Below are 23,668 nucleotides of genomic sequence, written 5' to 3' on the forward strand. Positions count from 1 at the left end.
GCATTGGACTCAATTATACTTCTACACCAGGACAGATGGAGCTGCGGGGGTTGTGGGGCGGTCTGTGGTTTCCCCGTTGGTAAGAGGGATTAAATGCTAGAAACTAGGGGAAGGGGACCCTTATCTATAGAAGGGGAGGAATAGATGGATATAGAGCTAATGGCAACCAACAGTTGATTGGCTGTGAACGCCAGCCAATGGGTGTTGGAGAAGAATAAAGCGACTCCACTGGTGATTAAAAAGTCTCATCTATTAGGAGCATGGGGGAAGGGAGCCATAAAACAAGGGTTAATGTGTGTTGAGTGTGTTGGTGGTTTTGTACTGGATGAATGAACAGAAGCAATCAATGAATGTGGTATGAAAGACCCTCATAAATCTACACGTGTATGTCTGTTTAAGGCACAATTGTATGATTCATAACACAGACAAATATTTACCATAAATATTAATGTATGTAAGAAATCATGCCGTAATTAATATTAAGTCATTATAATAATGAATTAACTTTTTGTATTCCTTCCTCTTGATGTATTTCCAAATGTTTAATATCAGCTCTTTTCTTTCTTTCCTCTGTTTCTCTTACGTCTCCTTTGTCTTGGTCTTGGTGATGTAGCTTTTGTAGTAGAAGTTACTGAAGAGAGCGATGAGGCTGAGGGAGTAGGCGAACACAGCCATGTTCATGGAGTCGGGGAAGTCACAGTCAGCAAACAGGTTGTAGGTGGTGTGGATGGTCACGATGAAAAACTGGAGCTGAGAAAAGACAAGCAGACAGACAAAGAGTGAGAAAAAACCATTTGCGTTACCAAAATATGAGAAAGACATGACTAAATACAAAGGGAGTGACTTTAATAAGGCCATTGAGACTGGTGGATACGGACAAACCTGGCAACCTAGAAGAATAGGGTGACCTCATTCAATTCCGCCTGTATAGAGACATAAAACTAAGTTCTTTGATCAGAAAAAGCCAAACAACGCCACAGAAAACTGTACTGAGGAAAACTGTACTGAGGAAAACCTGACAACATAATTAAAAAATATCTATTTTCTGAATATTTGTAACACACACCAAGAGTTTTGGCGAGGCAATAATCACTAAAAAAGACTTGAACGAATCTGATTTTGTTGGAAAAAGACAACAGCCAGCCACTACTATTTGTCTGTTATTATCGTAATATATACTGTAGACCAGGGGTGGGGAACCTTTTTCCTCTCAAGGGCCATTTAAATGTTTTCAACATCCTCCGAGGGCTGTACAAATTATTGACCTCTGCTTGAAAAAACTAAAATCACAGCCCATTCATTTGGCCTTTCTTTCATGCTGTGCAAAGAAAAAGCAACCTCTTAATCCAGATATCTCACCATGACTCGCGCATGCATGCACGTGCACGGTTGTGGCATGACCACCAAAACAGAAAGATATGGACACAAGATGTGTGCAAATGTATTTAGTTTCCTATCAATCAATCAATGTTTATTTATATAGCCCAATATCACAAATGTTACATTTGTCTCAGTGGTCTTCACAGTGTGTACAGAATATCAGTATGACAATACGACACCCTCTGTCCTTAGACCCTCTGTCCTTAGACCCTCACATCGTACAAGGAAAAACTTCAGAAGAAAACCCAGTTTAAAGGGAAAAATGGGAGAAACCTCAGGGAGAGCAACAGAGGAGGGATCCCTCTCCCAGGACGGACAGACGTGCAATAGATGCCGTGTGTAAATCCATGTGGACATTTCTTTTAAATGTTGAAGTTAAAAGCATCAATCTGGTGCACTTTGAGAGCAAAATTAGGAGCTCTATGGATACATCTCTCAACACCTATATGAAACAGAACTGTAAGCAGATTTATTTTTATTTTTTTACAAATCACTTCCCTTTCAAACTGTATTCTTGTTTATTAATAACAACTTTTTTTTACTGTCATATAGTATTTTATACCTGTTTACTTTATTATCTTGTTTTTTTATAATAATGATCATATAAAGATGTGCCTTAACCTCACTGGTTGTAGAAACAGCTTCTTATATTCGTCAGCATAGCTAGCTAACCAGATGCTAATAACAACAAAGTTATTGACTGTATGATCAGTATGACAGATGAACAGATCGCCACTGGGCTTTCAACTAAAGACACAGACACACAAAAACTGCGGCATGTGTACGGCTCCTTATGGGTAGGCTACTGCAATTGTTGGAACTGCCGGAGCGGTGTTCTGGTGCTCTCCGTCAACACTACATTACACCCCTGTCAGACTAGACATATACCACGTGATGACACGTTAGCTCGTGTTGTGTTCAAGGACCCTGATCTTGGCCAGGAAAAACAGACCCTCGCTTGTTTAATTTTTTTGCGGTCTAGATTTCTTTCATTTTTTCTTTTTTGCGTGTGTTTATAAATTACCTCGAGGGCCGTATACGGCCCGGGGGCCGGAGGTTCCCCACCCCTGCTGTAGACTAATCTATATCCATATGTTACATAGTATGGGGCCTCTATAGGGTTCTGGTCCTTGCCAAGAGTCTGTTTATAAATTAATATCTTGAACGCATCCATCCAACCCTAACACACACACCTCCCCTTAAAATGTAATCATAATTACCACTCATAAATACAAAAGACCCAATTTACTCAAATATCTCAGCTTCAGCTTACCAAATTGTGAAGCCAACTGTAATATTAGGCTTGGGGGGTCACCTCTAAGGTCAGTACAATTATTGTTATATAATGGCGGTCAGTCACCATACTGACCTATATATGCTGCAGCTATAGAAGGGAGAAAGAACCTAAAGGATGCATGTTCTCCTTATCAACGCTATAAGAAGAAAACAGATGGTCCAGTAGTTAGTTAATATGTCTAAATATGCAATCAGAACAATGACAAACCAAGCAGGGGTAGGGCTTGTCAAAGTTGAATCAATAAGCTTTCTTGGACATACATGCAACCAGAAGTATATGGAGGGAACAACTTTTCACATTACAAGCAACACCATTTAACATACCAGCTGCTAAAAATGCTAGATTTTATTGAGACTTCAAACTGTCCTTGAGCTACAGGTGTAACGCTCAAACCCAAAAAGCACCTCAAATGATCGGACGCTATTATGCCAAAACATAAAAGAGAACTGATCACTAAAATCACCCAAGTGGTATTCCGAGAAGCATTTGGCCACATTAACATATTAAAGTGGGTGATTTATAGCGATTGATAGAAGCTATAAATAAATGTAGAAAGAAAAAAGAGAAGGAAGGCTGAGGCAAAGTGAATGTAAGACTCAATGTCACACACATGCTAACTAAGGAACATACTGACCAGTTGCAGAGAGGTGAGGTAGCGCTTCCACCAGAGGTATTTGGTCATGCTTGGTCCAAAAGCTGCCAATCCGTAGTACAGATACATCACTACATGGACCAGGGAGTTGATCAGACCAATCAGGAAAGCTGTGGATGGATACACAGGAAGAGTGTTACATATAATGTCCTTGAGTATGTTTTCTCTTGTAAATTGTCTTGAATTTGCAAAAAATTGTATGACTTTTCTGTGAGACTGGGCTTGTTGGTTGGCGTGTACTCACACTGGCCACCAGCCACATATTTAACCCCAGCCCACCAGTTGAAGATCATTGTGGTGTGATGGTAGACATGAAGGAAGGTCAGCTGACTGTTCTTCTTTCTCAGGATAAAAAAGATCTGAACCATGCAAACATAAATGGTTTTAATGGTTATAGATGGAAGGACAAGAATATATACGTCAATTTATTTGGGAATTATTTTCACTTCTTTATACTCACAGTGTCACTGAGCTCTATTACTTTTGAGAAGTAGAACCACCAGCATACCCTGGCCATCTGCCAAACAGAATAAAATATGTTAGCAGTCTTTTGCACTGGATTTTTTGTTGAATAAAGTATCATGAACTAAAAAGATGTACCCTCGTGGCCTGTGGGCTGTCACTGTAGTCGACTGGCTGGCACAGGAGACTGTATTTGGCCAACCAGGAAGAGGCTGTAAACTGTAAACACAAAAGCTGCTTCACATCTCTGCTTCCTTGCTATCAGCCGAAAAACATTTTATCCCATGTTGAAATAAGTACAGGGCACATAAATACTGTGGTATCCCTTAAGATTAACATGTGTCTGAGAGTGCTGACAGGCGGACACGGTCCTCGTATTCATAACATTAGTTTACAGATGTACCTCATAGAACATGTAGGCAGACAGGCAGACCATGGAAAGGTTGTACACTATCAGGATGGGTTTTAGGTTGACTGGCTGCCTGTTCTTCATCAGCTTCGGCCCCAACCATATAATGAGCAGGTAGCACAGAAAGATGGAGCTGATAGGCACAGGAGAATAGACCAGAGGCCAACTGTCTGTCCTCTTGTCTAGACAAAATAGAGAAAACAAGAGGAAAGCATGGATCAAGCAAACACGTACAATGTCTTATATAAAGATTTGAAGATATTTCATTAAAATATGTGAGCAATTAAAATTGTGAAATTAAATACTTACCTCCATTTCCCAGAATCCCTTGGTATAATAATTGTAATTTCTGCCAAATGGCGAGAGCATGGAAACCCTGAGATGGACACACATGAGCAAGAGTCTTTAGCTAGTACAGTAGGTACAAAACTAAAACACTGTTGATAATAACATTTAGGATATTCCTTTAAAGCCAGTAATTGAAAACATAAGATTGTATTTTTATTTAATTTACATTTTAGTCAAATAATGTATTGACTGAATCAAGGCTTCAGTCTGCGCAAACTTCATAAAAAAGTGGGAAAAAAGGTCCCCTATAAATCTTGATACAAATCACAAAACAACTTGTAACGGTCTGTTGAAAAAATACAAGTGTAGGCACAAAACATATTATCTCAAAAACGACTGACAACAATAGCACCCCTCTGTAAATTTGATTAAAGCACTGGATTATAATTCAAGGATTATGTTCACTAATCCAAATTCATCTCTTGATAATGGATAATAACTAATAATCCCCTTGATGAATGACTGCCTAATGTGGACGACAGGGTGATTCATTTTTCATTTATGATTATTAACATACAATAGTGCTGCCATCTAGTGTTGTCAGATGGGAAGTCGACAAACAATCTTCCGCTCTTCATCTTCCTTTATTTAAAAATGTGGATTTGTTTGGGGTTTCGTGTCTGGAGTTAAGCTTCCCCTCTTGGTTTTGTTACCTAAATCAGCTGAGATTAGGTTTGTGTTGCCTATGGATATAGAAATTCAGTCAGTCTTTGTTATTGTTTCTGGGAATTATAGTGGTATTAACATTATAAAACTACACTCAAATTACACTTGATATGTTTTGAAGGTTATTTTAATTTTATTTTGAACACAAATGTAATTGAATACGGTATATCAAAAATGTGTACTATTGCCCCATAAAATTGTATTCTGTGGAAGAGGCTTAGATACAGCATTTGGGGATATAAAAGAACATTACAGTACTTTTGTAATTTTTGTTGAAGTAATTAAATAAGTGTACTTATAAATAAGTAATTATAACATTTCAAAAGCTTGATGATTTGAGATGATGATGATTTCATTGGAAAGAGCATGCATCAGCAGATATCTTTCCTCTTCATGCTAAATACTACACCTGTGAATCCCAGCACTTAGTACTGTATTGGTAGAAGCAGCATGTTGTGTAGACAGGGATAAGTAGTTTATCTTCTCCAGGTGCCTTATCTTAGGGATTTCGAGAGGGAAATCCCTGACATGGCCAGGCGTGTACAACCTGCTGAGGTTTATCCAACAGGTTTTAGAACTTCGGCGTTGTTAAATCTCAGGAAAATAATATCAAGACAATATAAAGGAATGGGAATTGTAGAAGAATATAAACAAAAGGGGTTCAATCATCATATTAAACAGCCACGCCATGTACAGAGCTAATACTGCTTATACAATCTGTGGTTAAGACAGTGACCCTACATGCAGGTTATCATTGGAAATGATGACTTTTGCTTGAATTATTTATGATCGAGAATCACAAGAATCACCATATAGTTACAATATTTGTTGCAAGAGACTTTCTTTAGTTTAGTAGAGCTTTGAAAAAGCCTTACCTTCATTCTGATGCCGGCTGTTTGCTGTCCTCAGTCTCTCTCAGTCATGCTGCATCTCAGCCGCCGTTAAGCAGGTAATCCTGTGTGTGTGTGTGTGTGTGTGTGTGTGTGTGTGTGTGTGTGTGTGTGTGTGTGTGTGTGTGTGTGTGTGTGTGTGTGTGTGTGTGTGTGTGTGTGTGTGTGTGTGTGTGTGTGTGTGTGTGTGTGTGTGTGTGTGTGTGTGTGTGTGTGTGTGTGTGTGTGTGTGTGTGTGTGTGTGTGTGTGTGTGTGTGTGTGTTTGAAATGGGAACATGATTTTGAATGACTTATTGTAATTATAACATTATGTGAACCTCTTGGTTAAACAATGGATCTTATTTTTCTTCCTAAGATTTCAAAAAAGGTGATATTTTTATATATATTATAGAACAATTGGGCACAGTTTGGCCCTTGTATCATGCAAATGCTGATTGCATAATACAAGACTGGATTCCACGGAGCCCCCTAGGGGACATGGAGAAGAAGAAAAAAAAAATGTGGAAAAAAAAAAAATAATAATGTTTTGCGAGATATCGCAAAACCTTTGCGAGATCTCGCAATACTTTTCATTTAGTCCTTCCTGGTCAGTTCGGCTGCTACGGCAACACAGAAACCACAACAATGGAGTGGTTCATCGATTTTACTTTGAGCTTGGCCTTGTAAGGGATAATGTGCTGCGACGCGGTCATTATGGGGAAAAGAACACCGACAGGCTGATCAGGAGCCCGACGCGAAGTGGAGGGATCTAGATCAGCGCGTCGCAGCACATTATCCCTTACATAACATCAGTGCTTGGCAATAGGCACGGGTTTCACACATAGACTGTATATATAAAGGGTTTCACATAAGTGAAGACACCTCAAGAGAACACACAAGCCCCTTTCACACCAGCGCCTTTTCAGCTCCGGCTCGGAGCTAGAGCCTGAAAAGCGCCGGGTTTTCCAGTTCACACCGGAGCTGCGCCGGCTCTTAGCTCCGGAATCCGCTTCATTTCCAGCTCCAAAAAATTGTCGGTCCAGAGGCAAGAGCTTTGGAGCTAAGAGGTGACGTCGCTTACGTCTCTCTTACGTCGAGGCGTGCAGGAAACTAAACCCACCTCCCATGGGTCGACTGTTATGCCTGCCTACAAGCAGTAGTGCCTATAAACACACTTTATAAAGTCAGGCAGCACTAACCAGGCTTCGTGTGATTCTGTTTATTTGTGCCTTACTTTGACCATCCGTTCACTGTTATCGATCATTGTGGAGAGAGGCAGACGTGTTGTTTTGTATTATTGCAGCTATCGGATGCAAGTAGTCAGTTTAGCTTCGGTTGCTATGCTAACATCACCCGTTTTATACCAGAGGAACTTTCATAACAGCGTTGTGATACCAAACAGTGTCAATTCAGACTGACACACATTCACTTAGGCTAAGGGAACTGGGGATATGCATCAGCTGCTTGTGTGAGTCGGACAGTGAATACTTTAGAGCGGCCGCTGCAGTGTGAGCTAACCGGGAGCTAACGGGAGAATACACTCCTGTGGAAGAGCAGCACTGCAGCGGTCGGTAAATGCTGCAGAAACACATTAATAAACAATGAACCACGGCACTCTGGAGCAAAGTATAAGGTTGGAGAAGTCGTTATTCAATTTATTCTGGCTTCGTGTGATTAAAAGCAACACGATCATCGATCCGACGCAGTTGTTGTTGTTGTTGTGAGCTGCCGTAATGGCTGCCGTTGGGGGGGAAATCAGCGATGTAAACGGTGACGTCATGACGCAGCAAGGGCAGCTCTGGGGCGCCAGTGGGCGGTGTGCACAGAGCGGGAGCTGAAAAGGGAAACCGGAGCTGAACCAGAAAAGCTCCCGCTCGGAGCTAGAAACTGAAAAGCGCTGGTGTGAAAGCCGCATCAGAGCGAGGGGACATGCACGCAGTGGCGACTGGTCATTAGGGGCAGGTGGGGCACAGCCCCACCTAGTGTCAGCAGAAAGTATTAAAATAATGATTACAACAAAATGCAAAAAATAAATTAAAAAATATATAAAATATATTTTAAGATCATGTTTAATCATCTGATTCGTCTGTACATTGCTGTTTTAGTATGTGTTCTTCTAATTAGTGTATACAGTGTGTGCCTATTGTGCTGTTTAGAGCCATGTGGGACAACACCTGATCCTGCCCCTCCCTCTGACTGTCTAAGTGAACGGTGACTGCAAAAACTACACTGCGCATGCTCAGAGTATTTTCCTATTTAATGTGTGTGGCAAAAAATAATGACCATAGGGGCAAAGTGCTGCCATCCCCACCATACCTCATCTCACATAATTCAGAGCTGATTGGCTGTAAGTACGTGTGCCGCGAAAAGTGTGGTGTGTGAAGACGAGAGAGCTGTCGTGAGGCGTCCTAAAACCAGGAAGTAAGCTGCGCATGGCTTCCCTCCACAAAAAAGCAATGAGATTTCTCCATAGGATTTTAGAAAATAGCTCAAAGTAAGATCTGTGGGAAACGTAGCTGTTAGATAAATGTACGTTTTGTTCAGCCGGATAATATCCACATGTCTTCCCTACTTTTATCATTTTCGAATCAAAAATCTATTGATTAGATTAGATTTATGATAGACTTTTGAAACTACAAGAAGATAAGGAGGACTTTTACAAAAAAGTAATAGAGATGTTTGTCCAGAAGGATAGGCAAATGGACTTAATCTTCAAGTCAAGGTAAGACCGCAATGTTATTGAAAATGAGATCTTACTAAGAGAGAACAATTCAATATTTAAATGATAAAATTACATTTTTTTGGGTATCCTTCTGTTGAACTGTCTGTTTAAAAGTAATTGAAGCATCAGACAAAAAAAGCTTTTGAAAATAATATTATATTTTGATTTAATATATTTGTAAACCTGAAGAGTCAGTGCCAGTGCCTCACCAGCCATGAACCTCTCTGCAGAAGCTTATATATAGACATCTGAGTTTTTTGTGCCCCACCACTTTTGTACATATAGAAACGCCACTGCATGCACGTCCCTCTGAGCTGAGTTATTGACAGATTCGAATTTCGCGGATCAATAACTCATGAACATAACGTTGTAAAAATACAAACAACATGACTTTACAATCATAGCAAGGTAGACAACGAGCTACAGAGTCGTTTTGATCAGAACAGTTCGATAAGCGCGGTCATCCGAGCTAAACATCAAGAATTGGTCACAATCTGCAGCTGTAGGAGGGAGAGGAGTGCTTAGGGACCGTCTACAAACTGCAACGGGGTTTTGCGATATCTCGCAAAACATTTTTTTTTTTCAAATAATTTTTTTTTGTTCTCCATGTCCCCATCCTTAGGAAAAAGTATTTTCTCCTTGATACAGTCCCAGTTTAAAACGCATTTGAAGCATAACCCAAAGTGTATGGCCGAGTTTGGGTTAAACAACAGGTATACATAATATACACTGTATATCTTGGAGTTTTACCATGAGATTACGAACTTCAGACTTTTACTGCTCCAAGCTGATATGCCAGATAAACGAGTTGTAACCATGTTATCATCTCATCCTAGGAAAGAAACACAGTTTCCAGCTTTTTAGTTTGGTTGGGGATAGCATTTGTTTTCCTGCTACCTATGGTGTTGGGCATTATGAGAACATTGGCAATGGGCATGCATAATTCACATTTGCATTTTTTATTTTGCATTATTTTGTTGGGATTTTTTGTCTCTTTTAAGTTGTTTTGTGTTCTTAAATTATTTGGTCATTTTGTCGTTGTTGGTAGCTGCACTGGCTAAATTAAAATAGTTTAAGACACGTAGACAAACACTTTAGATATGTACTTATTTTTTAATGGAGAACACAAATCTTAAGGATCCTTCTACACCCAGTTAATTAGGTGGAAGTACACAAAAATACTTCAAATCCACAGCAAATATGATTAAATGGTAAAAGTGACAATAATGCATTTGCAGGTGTGGTTTATAATGATTAATTGGATTATTATTCTAATCTAATGTATTAAGAAAATGCCTTTACAATGAATAAAGGACCGCACTCTTGACACACGTACATAGTGACGTAATAGCATAGCATACAAGCAGAAACTGAACCCAGAAGGAAAATGTTTGGGCAGAAATCACACTGAGGTTTGCTCTATAGCAGTGCCCAACATCCTCTGACTCTGTGTGGCCTAGAATAGATAACCATCAGCACATCCAATCTCTCCGCACACCTCCGTCTATAACTCCCTGCAGGCAGGTTTAACACCATAGATTTCATTAATGGGAGAAGATAGGCTGGCATTGGCTACGTCATACACACAGAGGACCTAGGTGTGGACATGCTGGCAGAGAAACCAAAATCTGATCACTGCTAAAACAGATTCAACTGCTAAGGGAACAGCTGTTCTGCCACCAAAGTAAAACATGTTATCAAAAGTAAAATACTAAGAAAAAAGCAAGTAAAACACTCGTAAGATGGCATCCTAGTCATCTGGCAACCACAGTCTCGTTGTGACTGTGGTTGCCAGGTTGCTGATGATAATGTTGATGATGATGGTCAGGATAATGAGGATGGTGATGATGATGCTCAGGATGATGGTGAGGAGGGTGCAGAGTATTATTCTGACTATGCTGATGTTTGGACAGGTTCTCGGGACTGGTGTGATCGTGTTGGTGGTGATGATGATGAGGACCATTATGATGATGATGAGGAGGAGGAGGAGGAGGAGGATCATCAGTGTCCAGAGGACTTGTGGGTATTGTAGTTGTCTGGCTGACATTAAACTGCGTTGTCTCGTTCTTCATGAGGGTGTTCTTGCCACTGGATAAAGTATGATTAGCCTAAGGAAGATATAGCATGTTAAAACTGCAGTAATAGCATTTGTTGGCCACTTGGAGGCAGCAGAACAAACAAAACATTTTCAAATATGTATTCCTTTTTACACACCCAGCAAACATGATGGTGCATTAACACTCATGTTGTGTTTCCCACCAATAGGCAGAAAGGGGGTAAAAAGGTTCTGATTTACTCATTTTAGTTCCGGATATTTTTGTGTGAACGCAACATTTCGGAACTATATCGGAACTAAAGTGGGAAAAGTACTTCGGTGTGAAAGCGCCTAATATTATCTTTCTGTTTGCCTACATTTTCATCCAAAACATTCTTGGCACAATATTCTGGGATGCCTTTTTTACTGTGAGGAATCTAGTTTTAAAAGCAAGGAACGAGAAGAAGGGAGTTCTGTTTTTGTGTCGCATCTAGATCCAGTTGAGGAGACTAGAAATGTAACCTGATGTAGTTTGTAGTGTTTGTAGAGTGTGTGTTTGGTTATTACTCACAGTGCAGTTACAGATGTTTTTAAGATAAGTGGCTCTGATTGCAGCCTCTACGTAGACTTTGTGCAGGAAACTGTAAGGCAGCACTATGTGGAAGGTGAGCAGACCACACCTGGAGAAAAAGGGAAAGAGCTAATCAAAATGTAATAAGGAACATCAAAATCATGGCACGAGATTCTTAAAAACCCTTCGAATCAAAGGTGCTTAGCCCAGTACAAAATGTTCACACATCAAAAAGCTTAAACAAATGTGAAATAAATAAAAGGTTTTAATTTGATACATATTGTCTTGAGGATGCCTACCTATCATAGATCAGGAAGTCATCTTTGTCTCCATCCAGGGCCTCCCACACGTCATCCTGAAGGGGGCCCTGCTGGTAGACAGGAACTCCAAGGGCCGCTTTTCTCTTCAGCTCCCAGTACATGGCTCTGGACATCGCATCGCGCTCATTCACGATCATAAAAGACACGTCTGTCAGGTTGCTGCGGTTCAGCTTGTCACGCAGGCCTCCAATTCTACAAAGGGACGGTTAGAGAAATTTCACTTCACTGTTGATGAAATTAAAAGGGTCTGTAAGCATCTGCGTGACATTGATAGTAATTTCAAATGAAAACTTAAAATGCCACAATTGACATACTCCGTTCTTGCATTAAATGTACAGCAGCTCAATGTAATTACGTAAGAGGCATTTAGCAAATATGGTGCATGGTGTAAAACATAATATCAAAGTTAGGAATGCACATGAACGCAGTAATACAACTTAAAAATTGAGGAGGTCTTTAACAATCAAAGTCCTTGCTTTTATTGTCATCCACACTGAAAAAACTGAACCGTTGACTTTAATTAAATGTATTATGTCAACAGAATTCACATAACTGTATTATGTTAGTTGAAAGCAGTAATATTAAGTTTAACTTCATTACATTATTACATTGCATTTAGCTGATGCTTTTATCCAAAGCGACTTACAATAAGTGCGTTCGACCAACAAAATACAAACTTGAAGAAAACAGAATCATATAAGTACATCAGGTTTCATAGAGCAAAAACATTTCAAGTGCTACTCAACTGGCTTTAGGTAAGCCAGTCCATAAGTGCTTTGTTAATAGTTCTATCGCTCGAAGTGGAGTCGAAAGAGATGAGTTTTCAGTCTGCGCCGGAAGGTGTGTAAGCTATCTGCTGTCCTGATGTCAATGGGGAGCTCATTCCACCATTTAGGAGCCAGGATAGCAAACCCACGTGTTTTTGCTGATGGGAACTTGGGTCCCCTTCGCAGCGAGGGTGCAGGGAGCCGTTTTGTTGATGCAGAGCGGAGTGCACGTGCTGGGGTGTACGGTTTAACCATGTCCTGGATGTAGGAAGGGCCAGATCCATTCGCAGCATGGTACGCAAGTACCATTGTCTTGAAGTGGATTCTAGCAGTTACCAGAAGCCAGTGAAGGGAGCGGAGGAGCGGTGTGGTGTGGGAGAATTTAGGAAGGTTGAAGACCAGACGAGCCGCTGCATTCTGGATGAGCTGCAGAGGTCGGATGGCACATGCAGGTAGACCAGCCAGGAGGGAGTTGTAGTAGTCTAGGCCTGGACCAGAACCTGCATCGCTTTCTGGGTCAGCTGGGGACGTATCCTCCTGATGTTGTAAAGCGTGTATCTGCAGCAGCGGGTTGTAGCAGCGATGTTTGCAGTGAAGGACAGGTTGTTATCTAGGATCACGCCCAGATTCCTTGCAGTCTGAGTCGGGAAACAACAGAGGTGCCGATGATGATTGTTAGGTCAAGAGTGGGACAATCTTTTCCCGGAAGGAAAAGCAGTTCAGTCTTGTCAAGGTTGAGCTTGAGGTGATGAGCAGACATCCACTGAGAGATGTCAGCTAGACAAGCAGAGATGCGTGCGACGACCTGGGTCTCTGAGCGGGGAAAGGACAGAATTAATTGGGTGTCGTCAGCGTAGCAGTGGTATGAAAAATCATGCGGGCTAATGACAGATCCGAGCGAGTTTGTGTACAAGGAGAAGAGGAGGGGACCAAGAACAGAGCCCTGAGGGACCCCTGTAGTTAATTGACAAGGGTCGGACTCCGACCCTCTCCAAGTAACCCTGTAGGTGCGGTCTTTGAGGTATGAGGTGAGGAGGGAAAGTGCAGAGCCTGAAACTCCAAGTTCTTGGAGAGTGTGAAGGAGGATCTGATGGTTCACCATGTCGAATGCAGCAGACAGGTCGAACAGGATGATGACAGAGGAGAGGGAGGCTCCTTTAGCCGAGTACAGTTCCTCAGTGACAGCAAGGAGGGCAGTTTCTGTGGAGTGACCTGCCTTGAAACCAGACTGGTGCGGATCCAGAAGGTTGTTCTGATGGAGATAACAGGAGAGTTGTTTAAAGACAGCGCGTTCAAGTGTTTTAGACAGGAACGGGAGGAGAGAGACAGGCCTGTAGTTTATAACATCAGACGGGTTGAGAGTGGGTTTCTTCAGGAGAGGGTTTACTCTTGCCTCCTTGAGACTGTTTGGAAAGTGACCAGAAGTTAGAGAAGTGTTGATGAAATGGGTGAGAAATGGTAGAATATCAGGAGCGATAGTCTGAAGGAGGTTTGAAGGGATAGGGTCCAGAGGACAGGTGGTAGGGCGGGCAGAGGTAATGAGGGTAAGAACCTCACTTGGAGAGAGAGGGGAACAGGAGGTCAGTGTGTAATAACTTCATATTATTGCTTTCAACTAACCTAATACAGTGACAAACCAGAACAATCTTTGACATGTTTTTTATGCTTTATAGTCCCTTCTTTTTGTTGAAAAAACAAACAAGTCCAAGTAACGAGTAATGTAAATGATCATTAATTAAATCACATCCATCAACAATTTTAGAAAAGCAACAACAACAAAATGAATTTCATCGGAAAAAAAGCATATTCTTGAATTCACTTATGACATGCGGTAAACCTTAATATAGATTATTTTGATAGAGAGAAGACATTTTAACTTGCCGTATTAATGAAAGAACAGGTGTTTCTAATAACAGTAGCCATAATACGGATGTCATTATTTTATTACTGCTGTGCTTTTCCTACTATAAGAGCACAATGTATGAAACAAGACTGTATGAGTTTACTTTGTCCCAACATGTTTCATGATTTCTGCAAATGTGTTAATAAAAATAACCTCCTCATTTTAAATGGCAGTTGTTCTCTTCTTTCTTACTTGGAGGCCTGAGTGAGACAGAACTGTCAGCTAGCCTTCAGTAGCGCCACAACAACCACATTTCCCAGCAGCTCTTGCATGTGCTCCTGTCCCTTAATGGTCCAGCGGGGGGGAGGTTTGCAGATCCTGGAGGCGTCATTGTCCCCCTCAACCAGCAGACTGACATGTGCGGCCCACAGCAGCCCGGAGAGGGCGGCATACAGCCACAGCGACGAGACACCGCTCATTGTCCTTCTGGACAGAAGACGAGAAAAGCACGAGGTATTAACTGTTATTTTGACCAAAAGCGACTTTGTACACTGTAATACAGGTGCTACATACAGCCCTTTGAGGGGAGACACTGTGAACCGGAATAAAAAACAATGAATTTAAAGGTCACCTATGCAAAATCCACTTTTTCACATATTTTATACATCAACATGTGTCCCCTCTGTAAAGAGATTCAGAAAGTTTCAGAAAAAAAGATTCACTCTTTTTGTCCTGATCTATTTATATAAAAACCTGTCTGAAAATGAGCTGATCATTACATTACAATTACATTGCATTTAGCTGACGCTTTTATCCAAAGCGATTTACAATAAGTACATTCGACCAGGAAGATACAACCTTGAAGAAAACAGAATCAATAGCCGCGTTCACACCGCAGGACTTTCCCTGGTACTTTAGTTCTTTAGTGCCGTTAGTACCAATAATGTCGCGTTCACACCGCCGGGACTACTCAGTGCCGGGAACTCTTTTGGAACTCTTTTGGTACTTTTTAGTCCCTGCTAGAGAGGTGGTACGAACCTGGTGACAAAAGAGTGCCAATTTCTATTCTATTTCTATTGGCTGGGCGAATTGCAAACCACGCCCCGTTAGACTCAGAATTTGTTTTGTTAGGCAGCCATTTTTTTCCTCGCTACAAAACCACATCCACACCTGAGCGAGTGTTTTTTTTGTACTTTAAAGCAGTTATGACCACACGTACTACAACACCGGAGCGGTGGAATGATGAGGAAGTGTCGGCGCTTCTGGCAATTTACTCCAAGGACGGGATGCAGCAGCTTCTACAGAAAGCAGCCGTGAAGTGGTTTTGCGGCCTGCCAGTAAACCCAGAGAAGAAGAAGACGAAGTGACGTCAGCATAATCGTGCCTCAGGGAAAGTACTGCGGTGTGAATGCGATTGGCACTAGCCCCCTGGCAGATTTAGTGCCGTGGTACTTTAGTGGTACTTTAGTGCCGGCACTAAAGTACCGCAAGTCCTGCGGTGTGAAAGCGGCTATATAAGTACATCAGGTTTCATAGAGCCAAACATTCCAAGTGCTACTCAACTGGCTTTAGATAAGCCAGTCCTTTATTAGTATATAAGTGCTTTGTTAATAGTTCTATCGCTCGAAGTGGAGTCGAAAGAGATGAGTTTTCAGTCTGCGCTGGAAGATGTGTAGGCCTTCTGCTGTCCTGATTTCAATGGGAAATGGTGGATTTCATTCCACCATTTTGGAGCCTGGATAGCAAACCCACGTGTTTTTGCTGATGGGAACTTGGGTCCCCCTCACAGTGTGGGTGCAGCGAGTCGTTTGGCTGATGCAGAGCAGAGTGCACGTGCTGGGGTGTACGGTTTAACCATGTCCTGGATGTAGGAAGGGCCAGATCCATTCGAAGCATGGTATGCAAGTACCATTGTCTTGAAGTGGATTCTAGCAGTTACCGGAAGCCAGTGAAGGGAGCGGAGGAGCGGTGTGGTGTGGGAGAATTTAGGAAGGTTGAAGACCAGACGAGCCGCTGCATTCTGGATGAGCTGCAGAGGTCGGATGGCACATGCAGGTAGACCAGCCAGGAGGGAGGTGCAGTAGTCTAGGCGTGAGATGACGAGAGCCTGGACCAGAACCTGAGTTGCTTTCTGGGACAGCTGGGGACGTATCCTCCTGATGTTGTAAAGCGTGTATATCTGCAGCTGATCAGATTTTGGTGACTTTATGATGTCATTAAGTTTTAAGTTTTAAGCCCACCTTATCACCTGAATCTCCTCCCAGAGCACCAGTGTGTTCTTTTTAACCAAATATCTCTCATAGGGGCGTGGCTCCTTATTTTCATCTAAAGCAGCGGGCCAGACGCGGCCCGCGAGACAGTTTCTCATGGCCCCGTTGTTGATATCATGTAATAGTCAGTGGCGTTTCTATATGTACAAAAGTGGTGGGGCACAAACAACTTAGATGTCTATAGCTTCTGCAGTGAGGTTCATGGCTGGTGAGGCACTGGCTCTGACTCTTCAGGTTTACAAATATTATATTTTGACCTAAATCAAAATATAATATTATTTTCAAAAGCTTTTTTTGTCTGATGCTTCAATTAATTTTAAACAGACAGTTCAACAAAAGGATACCCAAAAAATGTAATTTTATCATTTAAATATTGAATTGTTCTCTCTTAGTAAGATCCCATTTTCAATAAAATTGCAGTCTTACCTTGACATGAAGATGAAGTCCATTTGCCTATCCCTCTGGACAAAAATCTCTATTACTTTTTTGTAAAAGTCCTCCTTATCTTCTTGTAGTTTCAAAAGTCTATCATAAATCTAATCTAATCAATAGATTTATGATTCGAAAATTATAAAAGTAGGGTAGACATGTGGATATTAACCGGCTGAACAAAACGTGCATTTATCTAACAGGTTTGTTTCCCACAGATCTTATTTTGAGCTATTTTCTAAAATCCTATGGAGAAATCTCATTGCTTTTAGGTCGAGGGAAGCCATGCGCAGTTTACTTCCGGGTTTTAGGACGCCTCACTGCAGGGCTGCAGTCGAATAGTCCAAAAATCAGCTCCTAAGTTCTAACCCTATCGTCTATACCTTGACCTCTGAGTGAAACGTCACGGGGTTAAGGGATAGTGGATAGGAGAATTCAAAAGGAAGAGAGAAGAGACTGCGGTACTTTAGAGAATCCGAATGCACTTTCACTATCCGACGTGTTTATGATGCGCCAGCGGACGTCATTGTGTGCGTCTGCGGCTGTGGGGAAACTATGGAAACCACAGTTTTCTATACAGCGGACTACAACATGGATGTTCAATAAGAACAAGGGACTACTGTGAACTCATCTGGAGACTCTGCACTTGCTCTGATGCTGCTGCTTTGCTTTATGAACGTGGACAACAGAGAAACATATTCTTCATGACCAAAGTTGGAATTGAAATAAAAAAGGAAAGTGAAACTTATGCTCGTCCCCCTCTCCCTCCGGTCCACATTAATACCAATGATCCCAATACGTATGATTGTATTCACTAAAGATCTTAAAATCAATACAAATGTATTTATTATAAACGTTAGTCCTTAACATCCATCACTGTGTATATCATCATTCAAACATCTTTTAAAAGTTGAACAAACCCCACACAGCTCAGTAAAGACTGCAATGTTGACTTTATATGAACATTTCAGTAAAAACTAACGTTCATATTTCTCTTTTTGATTATAATACTGATGAACGTTCAAAACAAAGCACTTTGGCAACTTACCACCTATGTTTTAAAATGCTTAATAAGCACCGTAACTTTCATGATATCATTTCTCGGTCATAATCGGTTGTTTCCGTGAACGGCCGACTGTTGAGTGACGGCAAATGCTGCGGCTGCAAGGCATTGTGGGGCAGCATTTTCGCTTCTCCTGTCTGTTAGGGAGGTCCAGTGGTTCCTAAGCTAAAGGAGGTTATAAAGGAAGTTTGAAACCTCCTTTCCTATCATTCTCATCATTCTAGAGAATTCGAACGGCACTTATCATGGCTGCCACTGAGGGACTTCCGGGTCATTTCACTCCTTTAGGAAGGTTCCTAAGCTAAATGGACTATTCGACTTCAGCCCTCCTCTCTCGTCTCCTCTTCACACACCACACTTTTCGCGGCACACGTACTTACAGCCAATCAGCTCTGAATTATGTGAGATGACGTATGGTGGGGATGGAAGCTCTCTGCCCCTCTGGTCATTATTTTGTTGCCACACACATTAAATAGGACAATACTCTGAGCATGCGCAGTGTAGTTTTTACAGTCACCATTGACTTAAACAGGGAGAGGGAGGGGCAGGATCGGGTTTTGTCCCACATGGCTCTAAACAGCTCAATAGGCACACTGTAGACACTAACTAGAAGAGCACAGACTAAAACAGAAATGTACAGACGAATCAGATGATTAAACATCTTAAAATATATTTTATATATTTTTTTATTTATTTTTTGCATTTCTTTGTAATCATTATTTTTAATACTTTCTGCTGACACTAGGTGGGGCTGTGCACCTGCCCCTAATGACCAGTCGCCACTGGTAATAGTATTAATCTGGCTTGCGCGTTTACGTTTGCACTTTCACATGTTATTTTTGGATTGATCCCGCTGCTGGCAGGGAACTACTCGAGGGAACTGCCCCTCCCCCCTCCGAGGGAACTCCGCCACACGCCAATCAAATGTGCAGCGGAATCAATCACAGAGTGATAGAGTGGAAGGAAAATATATCGCCCAGTCATGTCTACATCAAAACTTTCAGGGAAAAGAAAAGTCGATGATGACCACAGAAAATTTCAGGAGAAGTGGGAGACTGAATATTTTTTTGTCGTGTACAGGGGAAACGCAACGTGCCTTATATGCACAGAGAAAATATACAAGGAGTACTACTCAACTAAACATGCAGAGTATGCAAAATACCTGGGAGAAGAGAGAGAGAAAAGAGTCACAGAGCTAAAAAAAATTCTATGGAAGCAACAAAATCTCTTCAAGAAAGGAAGCAATGAGGCTGATTTAGCAGTCGAAGCTAACTATGTGGTGAGTAAGAGGAAAAGGCGGGAAAGCCGTTTACGGAAGGCGAGTTTGTAAAAGCTAACACAGCTAACACAGTGGCAGAGCGCATTTCTGACTTATCAAGGGACATATATGATCAGCTGTGCGACAAAGCCAAACTTCTCCGTGCATACTCTGTGGCTCTTGATGAGAGCACGGACATCACTGACACCGCTCAGCTCGCAATGTATGTCCGTAGTGTTGATGACAAGTTTGAAGTGACAGAGGAGTTGCTTACAGTGAAACCAATGCATGGCCAGACCACCGCTCAGGAGATATTCCTGCAACTGTGTGATGCCATTGTGGATATCGGTCTGCCATGGAAGAGGTTTGTTGGAATTACGACCGACGGAGCGCCATCAATGACAGGGAGGAAAAATGGGCTGGTGTCACTTGTTCAAAGAAAACTGGAGGAGGAGGGTGTGGAGGAGGCTATTGCTCTGCACTGCATTATCCATCAGCAGGCCCTTTGCAGCAAATGCTTGAAGTTTGACAATGTGATGTCTGTCGTTGTGAAATGCATCAACCATATCAGATCCAGGGGCTTAAATCACAGCCAGAAATTGAGTCAGAATATGAGCATGTGCTCTACTTCACAGAGGTGCGTTGGCTCAGCAGGGGAAACGTCCTGAAGAGGTTTTTTGAGTTGAGAACAGAACTGAAAGTATTAATGCTGGAGAAGGGTTGGATGGCTGTTCCCGAGCTGAGTGATCCCAAATGGCTCATGGACGTAGCTTTTCTTGTTGACATCACGCAGGAGATGAATGCACTGAATAAGAAGTTGCAGGGCCCGGGCCAGGGCCAGCTTGTCAGTGCAGCATATGACAATGTCAAAGCATTCTCTACAAAACTGGTGTTATGGAAAGCCCAGCTCCCTCAGAAAAACCTCTGCCATTTCCCAGCATGTTAAGCTCTCATGGACAGGGGCACAGCATTCAGTGGTGAGAAGTATCTTGATGCCATTGTAAAGCTACAGGAGGAATTTGATCAGCGGTTTGCAGACTTCAAGACACACAGAACCACTTTCCAAATGTTTGCAGACCCCTTCTCCTTTTGGAAAATGCCCCTGGTGTGCTTCAAATGGAGCTCATTGACCTGCAGTGCAATTCTGAGCTCAAAGCCAAGTTCAGGGAAGTGAATGGGAAAGCAGACAAGCTTGGACAGTTCATGAGAGAATTGCCCCCTCCTTCCCTGAGCTTTCCAGGATGTTCAAGCGGACCATGTGCCTTTTTGGGAGCACATATGTGTGAACAGCTCTTCTCCACCATGAACTTCAATAAGTCAAAGTACAGGTCCAGACTTACTGATGAACATCTTCAAGCCATACTAAGGGTTTCAACTGCTTCCTCCCTCAAACCAAATGTGGCTCAGCTGTGTGAGAGGAAGCGCTGCCAGGTCTCTACCAGCAAGGAGTAGGCAAGAGCAACTGTAAGTAGTTATGTTGTGAAGAACTGTTCATATTAAGAAGATGTTGAAGAACTGTTAATGTTGTATTTAAAAAAAAAAAAAAAAAATTGTGGAATACTTGAAGCGGCCCAGACGTGCCCAGACTCTACGTCCAGCGGCCCCCAGGTAAATGGAGTCTGAGACCCCTGCTCTAAAGTAACAGACAGAGGATCAGCACTTTTGAAACAAGGCTGAAACAGAGGGGATTATGGGATGCTGCAATGCATGATCTGTTTGGTATTTCGAGCAAAACACTTCAGACATGTTTTGTATATAACTGAGAACTATAATATATTGATGAAAAAGAGCATATTAGGGGACCTTTAAAGACTCAAAACATTCCAAAGTGGATTCATTACATCACAGACAAATATTTTTGGTGTTCCAAGTGTTCTGACATGTTTTGTTTGAACAAATGCATCAATATCTTATTAGATACGTGCAATTTGCATACATTTTTTGAACAGAAATCTGAATATTAAATCAAGTGAAAAATAAACTTTAAATGTGTTGACATAATGGGGTCAAAGGATCTATACAAAAGGGATTTTGGATATCTCTTTGTAACCCCCGTATACATCCTAAAATACAGCCAATAACAAAAAGCCCCCCCGGAAAAAAGATTCCTCCATTTGTTTTTTAGAAAGAGCTAAGAATTATTAGATAACAAACCCATCAGTAAAAACCTTCAGAATATAAATAGTAATTAAACAAAACCGTTTGTATTGTTATACAATACATGTTCAAGACAATATAGGGGAATAGGGTAAAATAAAGTAGGTGACATTGTCAATAATATAATTGTTGTAATTGTCAATTAGATATTCTTTAACATTACAATAACTTCGTGAAATTAAGAGAAATCTACAGTCGCAGAAATATTTTTGTATTGCCTATTGTCTCACCTTAAACATACATAAACTAGATTTGAAGGTATGCATATAATTGAACAAAAGTCATAATCAACCTTAGATTGTGTGCTAAAGCCTCTAAACTGTATATGATATTGCAATCATGTTGACATGAAAGCAGCCTGTAGACTGCAATGCCCAGGCTGGGATAAAAGCAGATTCTTTGGCAGGTTTCCCCTGCACCAAATGTCCAGTCAGTCTGATCCCCAAATAATTAAACGAGTAAACCCTCATTGTCTCTCTCATCGCATGTGGAGATAATCTGCAAACAGAGTTTATTATGGGGTAAACAGCCAACACACAGAAGAATAGGAGAGAGGGAGCAGAATACAAAGAGAGGCTTGGACAAACATATTTACAGGCATCCAAACATCCAAACTAACTGTAGAAATGGATACATGGGAATTTTCATCGTCAAAATAAAGTGAATGGAAGTAAAGTGATTAAATTGCAAGTATAATCTCAGTGAGTATATCAGTCTTTAAAATAACCTTACAATGTCAGTTTTACCAACATGAATGAAGGACATGTGTGTGTCCTGCAGACAGTGGCTAACTGTTGAATTCAGATTATATTAAGAGGCTAAAAGTGCTCCCTTACAATTAATGAACTACTTTCAAAACTCCCCTCAAATGCTACAAACTCAAATACAATAGTTAGCATATTTCAATATTTATCTTTCAAAATAAGAATGAGAGTTATATACTCATCTTAAGCCCAACAAAAAACCCTGTCCAATCTTACCTCTGTCCACTCTGTCCTGTGACTTATAAACACAGGCAAAATGAACTCTGCTGTATTTAAAGCCTCTGCTGTTGACTAAGCACTTCCCCCAAATGAAACAGACAGAGAGAAGAGAGAGAGAGACCCAGTATCTGCTCGCTATCACGCACTTAGTGACGCATCATATCAAACACATCCAGTCCACATCGATAGATATTACACAGCCCGAGCTGGGAAATAGTGATCAGTATGAAATTAGGACCTAAATCATATTTAGTAAAAATGACCCATTGGCTGTTTCCCCCTCCTGTATAGGTCTGTCATTGGCTCAAACTAAGTATGCTATCGACTGATACCTAGAGTTTGTTACAAGAAATCTGGGGAGGCTGCTTTCTGTTTTTCTGGCCCCAAACTGTGGAACATTTGGATCTTAGAATAGCCATCTCAGTTTTAAAAAGTAAAATAAAGACCTATCGTTTTAATTTGGGGTCATTTTAGTTGTATTACTGTTCATGTTTTATTGTTTTATGGTTCGGTGATATATCTCTTTCTCTTTGTTTATAACTTGTTTTTAAGAATGTTCCTCCATCTTTATTGTGTATCTGTAAAGCACTTTGGGCTGCATCTTGCATGAAAGCTGCTATTTGAATAAAGTGTATTATTATTATTATTATTATTATTATTATTATTATTATTATTATTACTTCTTAAACAAACAGTGTATCACATACTTTTAGCTGTAAAGGCCTAATTTTTCACTTTTCTAGCCCTGCTAGCAGCTGGCTCTGCACTCTAAAAACAAATGCCTTGGCTCAACAAAGAAAATCAACGCAACAGTTTGCATCGATGTTTATTGAGTTAAGACAACTTCTAATGAAATTGTCTTAAAGCAACAAAGTTATTTGAGTTAGGGGAGAATACTTTACCTCTACAATCAGAGGTGTTTTTAATGACCACTTACTTAATAATTGGTATTATAAACACAAGTTTTGAAGTTGATTACTCAAAAGATGAAGTTGTTCCGATTAGTTTTACCACATGATTTAAAAGGAATTTTAAGTTGTATGTACTTAATTACCATCATTGTGAACACACGTTTTTAAGTTGACAACCATTTATAAATTAAGTTGCTCCAAATATATTGTATTCAATAGTTTTTTTTCTTAGCTTTTTCATGTTTTTGCTTTTAA

General features: G+C 41.0%; 2 protein-coding genes across 2 annotated transcripts; both read right to left on the reverse strand.

Moving 5' to 3' along the window:
- Nucleotides 1–240: 240 nt before the first annotated feature.
- Nucleotides 241–6,154, reverse strand: elovl8a (ELOVL fatty acid elongase 8a). Its single transcript, XM_034104722.2, has 8 exons — nt 6,090–6,154; nt 4,510–4,576; nt 4,195–4,382; nt 3,930–4,010; nt 3,790–3,846; nt 3,574–3,688; nt 3,312–3,439; nt 241–750 (listed from the first exon to the last, which is right to left on the reverse strand). Exons 1-8 carry the CDS (start codon nt 6,093–6,095, stop codon nt 580–582), a joined length of 813 nt encoding a protein of 270 aa, XP_033960613.1. The 5' UTR covers nt 6,096–6,154; the 3' UTR covers nt 241–579.
- Nucleotides 6,155–9,895: 3,741 nt separating this feature from the next.
- selenop2 (selenoprotein P2) lies at nt 9,896–22,580 on the reverse strand. Its single transcript, XM_034104961.2, has 5 exons — nt 22,500–22,580; nt 14,595–14,828; nt 11,712–11,924; nt 11,413–11,521; nt 9,896–10,914 (listed from the first exon to the last, which is right to left on the reverse strand). Exons 2-5 carry the CDS (start codon nt 14,819–14,821, stop codon nt 10,561–10,563), a joined length of 903 nt encoding a protein of 300 aa, XP_033960852.1. The 5' UTR covers nt 14,822–14,828; nt 22,500–22,580; the 3' UTR covers nt 9,896–10,560.
- Between the last annotated feature and the right edge of the window lie 1,088 nt (nt 22,581–23,668).

Source organism: Pseudochaenichthys georgianus, chromosome 17, assembly GCF_902827115.2.
Source record: "Pseudochaenichthys georgianus chromosome 17, fPseGeo1.2, whole genome shotgun sequence".
NCBI classification, from domain to species: domain Eukaryota; kingdom Metazoa; phylum Chordata; class Actinopteri; order Perciformes; family Channichthyidae; genus Pseudochaenichthys; species Pseudochaenichthys georgianus.

Coding starts and splice junctions, on each gene's coding strand:
- elovl8a (XM_034104722.2), bottom strand. Junction 4,383..4,509: donor AGGGATTCTGGGAAATGGAG/GTAAGTATTTAA, acceptor TATTTTGTCTAG/ACAAGAGGACAGACAGTTGG. Junction 3,847..3,929: donor ACAGCCCACAGGCCACGAGG/GTACATCTTTTT, acceptor TCTGTTTGGCAG/ATGGCCAGGGTATGCTGGTG.